At 40.2% G+C, this 7,288-nt stretch overlaps 1 protein-coding gene across 1 annotated transcript in view; it reads left to right on the top strand.

Annotated features, from left to right (window-relative positions):
* Positions 1-5,727, top strand: part of Clec2m (C-type lectin domain family 2, member M) — a 10,908-nt gene extending 5,181 nt beyond the window's left edge. The window contains exons 3-5 of the mRNA NM_001194985.2: positions 470-657; positions 1,605-1,714; positions 4,825-5,727. Of these exons, the coding sequence (NP_001181914.1) occupies positions 470-657; positions 1,605-1,714; positions 4,825-4,939 (413 nt within the window). The 3' untranslated portion in view covers positions 4,940-5,727. The remainder of the gene's footprint in view (positions 1-469; positions 658-1,604; positions 1,715-4,824) is intronic.
* Positions 5,728-7,288: the final 1,561 nt, after the last annotated feature.

The following is a 7,288-nucleotide window of genomic DNA, read 5'->3' as shown; positions in this document are numbered from 1 at the left end:
TGAGTAATTCTTATTTACATTTTGATTATTATTCCCCTTCCCGGTTTCCAGGCCAACAACTCCCTAACCCTTCCCCTCCCCTTCTATATGGGCTTCCCCTCCCCATCCTCCCCCCATTACCACCCTCCCCCCAACAATCACATTTACTGGGGGTTCAATCTTGTCAGGACCAAGGGCTTCCCCTCTCACTGGTGCTCTTACTAGGCTATTCATTGCTACCTATGAGGTTGGAGTCCAGAGTCAGTCCATGTATAGTCTTAATTCCATGTAATCTTAATTCTCCAATGCTTCTTTCACTTGTGCTGTCCACTTTGGTTAGCCTTTCATCATGGACTTGATGGCTAAAGTCCAATGACTGAAAAGTGATATGAACGTGAAATGTATTTTTATCATTGTAGCATTCAGAGGAATCTTTCACAATGAAAGTCAGACTCCTTTCTCTCACAGTATCTTCATGTCCTGTGTTCAGTTACAGTTACAAGACAAACCAAAAACGAGGTGTGCAGCGATGGAGTAAAGATTTGCCTTCATGGCTGGAACAAATTAAATCGGAACTGCTTCACTCATTTCTCACATGCAAATTCATGGTTCACTGCCAAAGAGACCTGCAAATTCCACGATGCAACTCTTGCTGTGTTCAACGACCAGACTGAATTGGTTAGATTTCCCGCTTGGCATGCTGAATAGTTAAGACTTGGATCTTTTGGCTTTGGCGAACTTGGAGCTCAGAGAGGAAGACAGAAAACTAGAAGTAGCAATGGAAAATACATAAATTATTCAGTATGTTAGATACAAATCAAAGCATTTTTTCACTTCTCCAAGTGGGTAGATTGGAAACAAGCTCATGTCCTTGAAATAATGGCATCTGAGCAAAGAAATAAAACAGGTAGGGCAGGTAGTCAAGGGAGCACCTAGGAGATGAAGAGTCTGGGGAAATAAATTAGCTGGAGCACAGGTTTAAGATGGATAAATGCTTGGAATAGTCAAGGAACCAAAAAGATAGCCAATCACCCTGCCTAAAGCTTACCATGGGGTCTGGTAAGCCATTACAGAAACTTGGAGTTTTTTTGCTTCAGGCAAAACAGGGAGCTGTTTCAGAATTAAGGCCAAAGTGCTATGTTCTAACCTCAGTCTTTTTAAAAAATAAATATTTTATTTACTTTATGTTCTGATTGCAGCTTCCCCTCCCTCGTCTCCTTCCAGTCCCTCCTTTGCATCTCCCCTTATCCCATCCTCTCTTCCTCCCTTTCTTCTCCAAAAAGGGGAGGCCTCCCATGGTTATCAGCCTGTCTTGTCATAACAAGTTGCAGTAAGACTAGAAGCATCTTCTCCTATTGAGGCTAAACAGGAGTAGCCCAGTAAAGGGAAGGAAAGGATTCCAAAGGCAGGCAGTGTAGTCAGAGACCCCCTCTGCTCCTACTCTAACTTTAGTTTTTACAAAATTTTTTTCCCTGATGTAACTAAAGACAGGGTGTTAGGTACTCAACTCCCCTGCAGGACCTGTGGTAAGAGCATGATGGAGTCAGACAAAGGCAGTAACATTTTTATATACTGATAATAAGACCACTAGATGATACCCCTAACAGCATTCTGCTTTGTCACAGGATATTGTAATGAAGCAAATGGAGGATATACAAACATTTTGGATTGGACTGTACAAAAAAGATTTTCGCGGACCCTGGGTTTGGACAAATGGAAGTAAATACAATAATTGGTAAGCCTTCATATTTATTTAGTGTTAATCATAAATTGTGGTAAAAATTCTACCTCTATAAACAGATACATCTACTGTTTCTTGAAATACATTTCTTTTCTTTTTTCTTTTTTCTTTTTTTTTTATTAACTTGAGTATTTCTTATATACATTTCGAGTGTTATTCCCTTTCCCGGTTTCCGGGCAAACATCCCCCTCCCCCTTCCCCTTCCTTATGGGTGTTCCCCTCCCCACCCTCCCCCCATTGCCACCCTCCCCCCAACAGTCTAGTTCACTGGGGGTTCAGTCTTAGCAGGACCCAGGGCTTCCCCTTCCACTGGTGCTCTTACTAGGATATTGATTGCTACCTATGAGGTCAGAGTCCAAGGTCAGTCCATGTATAGTCTTTAGGTAGTGGCTTAGTCCCTGGAAGCTCTGGTTGCTTGGCATTGTTGTTCATAAGGGGTCTCGAGCCCCTTCAAGCTCTTCCAGTTCTTTCTCTGATTCCTTCAATGGGGGTCCCGTTCTCAGTTCAGTGGTTTGCTGCTGGCATTGAAATACATTTCTTAAAGGGGCCTTCCAACAGACACTGAAGAGAAGATTCAGGTGAACTGGTGGTATCTAGGAATAGTATGCCCTCAAGCACCAGTGTTTGTTTCTATGTGTTTAGGTAGGTTTTGCACTGTCTTCCATTCATTCTAGACTTGACCTAAGTCTGGGCAGTTTAGCTCTTGCCTGAGTAAGACTGTTTTTGTGTGTACCTTGTGTGTGTGTGTGTGTGTGTGTGTGTGTGTGTGTGTGTGTGTGTGTGTATTTCCTTTCACTTCTTATTGGTAAGGATCTGAAGATATATATACATATCTTACATACATACATATATATATATATATATATCAAGTCATTGTGTATTTTTAACCTAAATTTGATGTGTGTGTGTGTGTGTATGTGTGTGTGTGTGTGTGTGTGTGTGTGTGTAAATTCTTTATCCAACAGTGGACTAGTAATATGGTTGAGAATAAATTGGGAAGAGAGAGGTTTGTTTTCTTTTTACTTAAAATTCCAGAACTACTCTGCTGTCCCAAATGCAAAAAATTAATTGTATCTTTAGACTCTATTTTTGTTCTGGAAGCATTTAACCCCCCACCCCCAACTTCATAGTGAATTAAAGACTTAGAAGGTTGTATTTTTCACAGTGTAGCTACAAACTGCCATGTACTGAGTGCCTTCTCCACAGCAGTTGCTCGCTCTGTGGTATTAATATAAAATTCCTCTGCAGAAGTAGTGTTTCAATGGAAAGAAGTTTCTAGGATTATTGTATTTCCATCAAATTTAGTTTAAAAACACACAATGACTTGCAAGCAGCAACATAACCAGTAATTGTAGTTTTCCACTTTGAAAGCATATAAGAAAATATATGACACAAGATAAATTTTGAATACAAAACATGGTAACTATGGTATCTATGACAGCTTAAGATGTTACGTATCCCACTTTTAAAAACAGAAGAAGAAAAACTGAGAGAAAGGTAAAGCTATGAGCTGGTGAAAGGTGCTGCATTAGTTTGCTAGGGTTACCACAATAAATGACACAGTGTAAGCAGCAGATCTAGGCTCTGGAAGTCAATAGTCAAGGTGTCGTTGGGGTCTGTTTTCTCTGTCTTCTCTTCTTGCCACATAGGTTCCTGCCATCTCACATTGTCTTCCTCTGGCTCAACCTATATACATACTAGTGCCTCAGTTGTTTCTTCTTAAAAGAGCCTCAGTGGTGCGTGGGGTTAGGGACATACCTAGGGATACAAAGGGCCCTGGCTTCACTCCCAACATGACAGAGAAAGAGCAGTCAGATTATATGAGATTAGGGTTCACCAAAAGATACTTTAAGCCAGATATGGAGTCTAAGTTCCAAATACCAAAATCAAAAGTCATCTTATTTAGTAAGTCTTTTTCAAACTCTATTTTTTTAATTACAATTACTTTCTGCACCATCAAGGAGTAGGGCTTCCTCGTATGGATTTCCCATAATAGTTCATGGGAACATTGGCACACTGGACATGTCTCAGCATGGAAGTCTAGCACCTCTCCATCTACATGCTCCATGTGTGGACTCAACCAACCCCAGGTGAAAGACTTTTAGAGAGTAAACTGATTGTACTTCTATTGAATGTGTCTGACTTATTTTCCTGTCATCAGAGCCTGGCAAGACAGCATCACTACTATTTATCTAACATGGACATGATTCTACATAAATTATTTAGGGGACAACCTGAAGTCTGCGACAGGAGCTATGCAAGCACTGCATTGTTTTATGTAGGGGACCCGACCTGAGTGTCTGTGACTGGTGATAGCTTTAACTCCTTCAAGGACACCAAAGAGTTGACTATACACACAGATTTTAGACTAAGAATAAGACTAAAATTTGAGGGTCTCTTTAGAAATGAACAAAGGGTACACCAGTGGTGATGTTCAAAGTAACCAAGGTAACAAAGGCATTTTGATCACGTTATCATCAGAACTTCACCACGACTCACTATTCTGTGTTTTCTTGTTTGGAATTCTCAATATTACATGTTGTATATGTGACCTACAGAAGGAAAACTTAGAAAACTTTTGCTAGCAGTTCCGCGTAGCACTTTTTATACACCCTGTCACTCTGCCAAGGAAGTAAGGCTTTATCTCACACTAGAATTGGTTAGAGTGGCAAAGTGAATGCCTATGGCAAAGTTATGACAGACCTGGATTGAGAAGCATGAAAAGATGTTCCCTGAAATGACAGTTACACTCTCCCCCTGCACTACCTCTAAGTGCCTTAATACATTAACTTACTCATTTCATTACCACATGCATGGAGGAATCGGATCCCTCTTTGAATGGTTAGCATGTTTTCTTTCTTCCTTGTTAGAAGCATAGAGTGCCGAGCCATGATGATTTTTTTGAGGAGTGGAGTCACACAGCACCTTCTTATCTGTGCCAGGAGGTTAAGTATTAATGACTGGCAAGAGAACAGCAACAGCATGCATAGCTTCCTCTCCAAAGAGCACATTTGAACCATGATCACCAAAGTTTAGATTTATTCACTATATGAGGCTGTATTGGGTCTCATAAATAAAAAAGTCATCCCTTTGTTTTATTCCAGGTATGAAGTCCAAGACTATGGTCATTGTGCCTTCCTGCATAAAAGTGGCATAGACAGTACCAACTGTAATGATCTAAAAGAATATATTTGCACCCAAGAAGGCCATTGCCCTTGAAGATTTCTTCCATCCAAAAGAACATGAAGAGCAGTGTCTTGCTTTGTCCATGATGTGTAATTCTTCTGACTGACATCTCTTCAAATCTAATTGGACTGATAAACTTTTACATGAATTTTATCTTCATTGAAATAGTTACTAAGAAGCCAGCAATTAAACTAAGTTTGATGTGGTGCTGCTGGATCATCCAGGTTGGTGCATTTGAAGATGTGGCCATGGAGGACCTTACTCAGAAGTGCTTCATGTCAGTGGAGCACACTGGGGGGCATAAAGAATAAAGAGAAAGATCCCTCTGCTTGTCTAAAATTCATTGACATCTTCAGAAAAGAAAAAGAAGAGTTGCAGGACAGGGTGAGCATAAGAAATGTTTTGTTTGTCCTCAAATAATACATGATTTGTGTGAAACTGAAGGAAGGCATAAGGGGTAAACTATTCTGATTGAGGACCCTGTGTCACCACTGAGGACCAGGCAACACTCCATATGTCTCTAGACCTTTGGTCAAGCTGCCAAACTGAAAGACTTAAGGTAACCTGAATTTGTAGTTGCCATAGTTGCTGAAAGAGTGAAGGATGCAAGTTTTGCAATGAGTCAGGGTGAGCAGAATGTGAGCACCCAGAGGTAGAGAGGAACATGAAGAAAGAAGCTTTGTGACCTTGAAGAATCCATGGAGATTAGCCTGAATTCCAAAAACTGTTCCACTCAGATTCTGGATAACACTGAAATGATCATGAAGACAGGAGGGCACAAACATCAATACTGGTCATCATTAAAAAAACAATCTCTTCAACTACCACATGTCTTTTCTCATATGTGATCTTAGAGTTTGCATTTTATATGCAAACATGAAGGGATACAGTCTGTAAACAAGAAAATGGGCTATGGGAAGAGGACTGAAGTTCTGAAGGAGGAAGAAAAGGTAATAGACAACATGTGGCATAAAACCAAGAGATCCTGAAGCCTATGCTCCTCTAAATAGCTGCTAGCTACTGTTCCTTCAAAGGGAGGGCAAGGATCTCACAGCATTTAGGCAACTTTGTCGCTTAAAGAGTCATTAGGCCCTGGGTTTGAATTGTAGAAGTTGAAGGAGAAACAATCTTGGGGAAGACAGGAACTGGTTGAGTCTAGACTCTACTAGAGCAGTTTCTATTGGGGACTTGCCTCTTTCATTCATTCTTAATCAGGAATTCCTGGCTCAACCTTTATCTTCTGTAACAATTGCTCAATTTTCTTAATCCTAGTGTGGTATCATCTATAAATAATTATAATGGAAGGGTTGGTGGCTGTATTAATTGAGGTGTGTTTACTGCAGTCTTAACACAGGGCTTCAACTCTGGTGCTTTGTGTTAGCTATTATCCTCTCCAAAGTAATTTTAACACCCAAAATCTGTGCACATTAATTACTCAGTGTCCAGTAGATACTTATTAGAATATAAAAAGCATAACTGATTGTTTACTCCAAGTAAAAGAATGAAGCACGTGTGAAAATATGATAAACCCATTATGTTTCAGGCTGATTTAGAAATTAATTTGAAAATTAAAACATCTCCGCATCTTTTAGGCATGGAGTGGTGTTACACGCCTATATTCCCAACACTTCTGAGGCTGAGGTAGAAGAATGGTGAGCTCCAGGTCAGCCTAGATAGTATGATCCTATATAAAAACTAAAATAAGGTTTTGGGGGGATAGCTCAGTCACTTTAGTACTTGCCATGCAAACATGGGGACCTACTTTAATCCTCCATCGCCCACATCAAAAGCCCAAGTCTACAACCTGAGTTCATAGTCCCAGCCCTAGAAAGTCAGAGACAGAGTTCCTAAGGCTTACATATTAGCCAGTCTTGAAAAAGTAAGGTCCCGTTCCAGTGAGAGATCCTCTCAAAAAATAAGGCACAGAACTGAGAAGATGAATCAGTGTACTTGGTGTTCTCACAGAGGACTATAGTTCAGTTCCTAGAACCCTTACCCAGGGACCCTCCTCTACCTGTAACTCCAGCTCCAGAGTATCTGACATCCTCTGCTGGCCTCCAAGACATGAAGACCTGTTTGTATTCATATACGCATGCATGCTCACGAGCACACACACACACACACACACACACACACACACACACACACACAAGAAATGGCCAAAATAAAATGAAATTCCATTGTTTAAAATTTACCTTAACTTTATGTTTGTGTTCCCTAATAAAGAGTTATCTTTTGAATATTAACGTTTTCCATAAACTATATTATTCTTATAGCCCTTAGTACTTTAGCTAACTCTTTGAACAAATTAAAGTTTAAGTTATTTTCCTGACATTACATTTAGTGGTAGAGCCACATTTTAAATCATGTTCCCACTCCTCC

This window comes from Rattus norvegicus, chromosome 4 (assembly GCF_021556685.1).
Source record: "Rattus norvegicus strain SHRSP/BbbUtx chromosome 4, alternate assembly SHRSP_T2T, whole genome shotgun sequence".
Taxonomy (NCBI): domain Eukaryota; kingdom Metazoa; phylum Chordata; class Mammalia; order Rodentia; family Muridae; genus Rattus; species Rattus norvegicus.
Note: the sequence above shows the minus strand (reverse complement) of the source record. Positions and strands in the feature narration are given on the sequence as shown.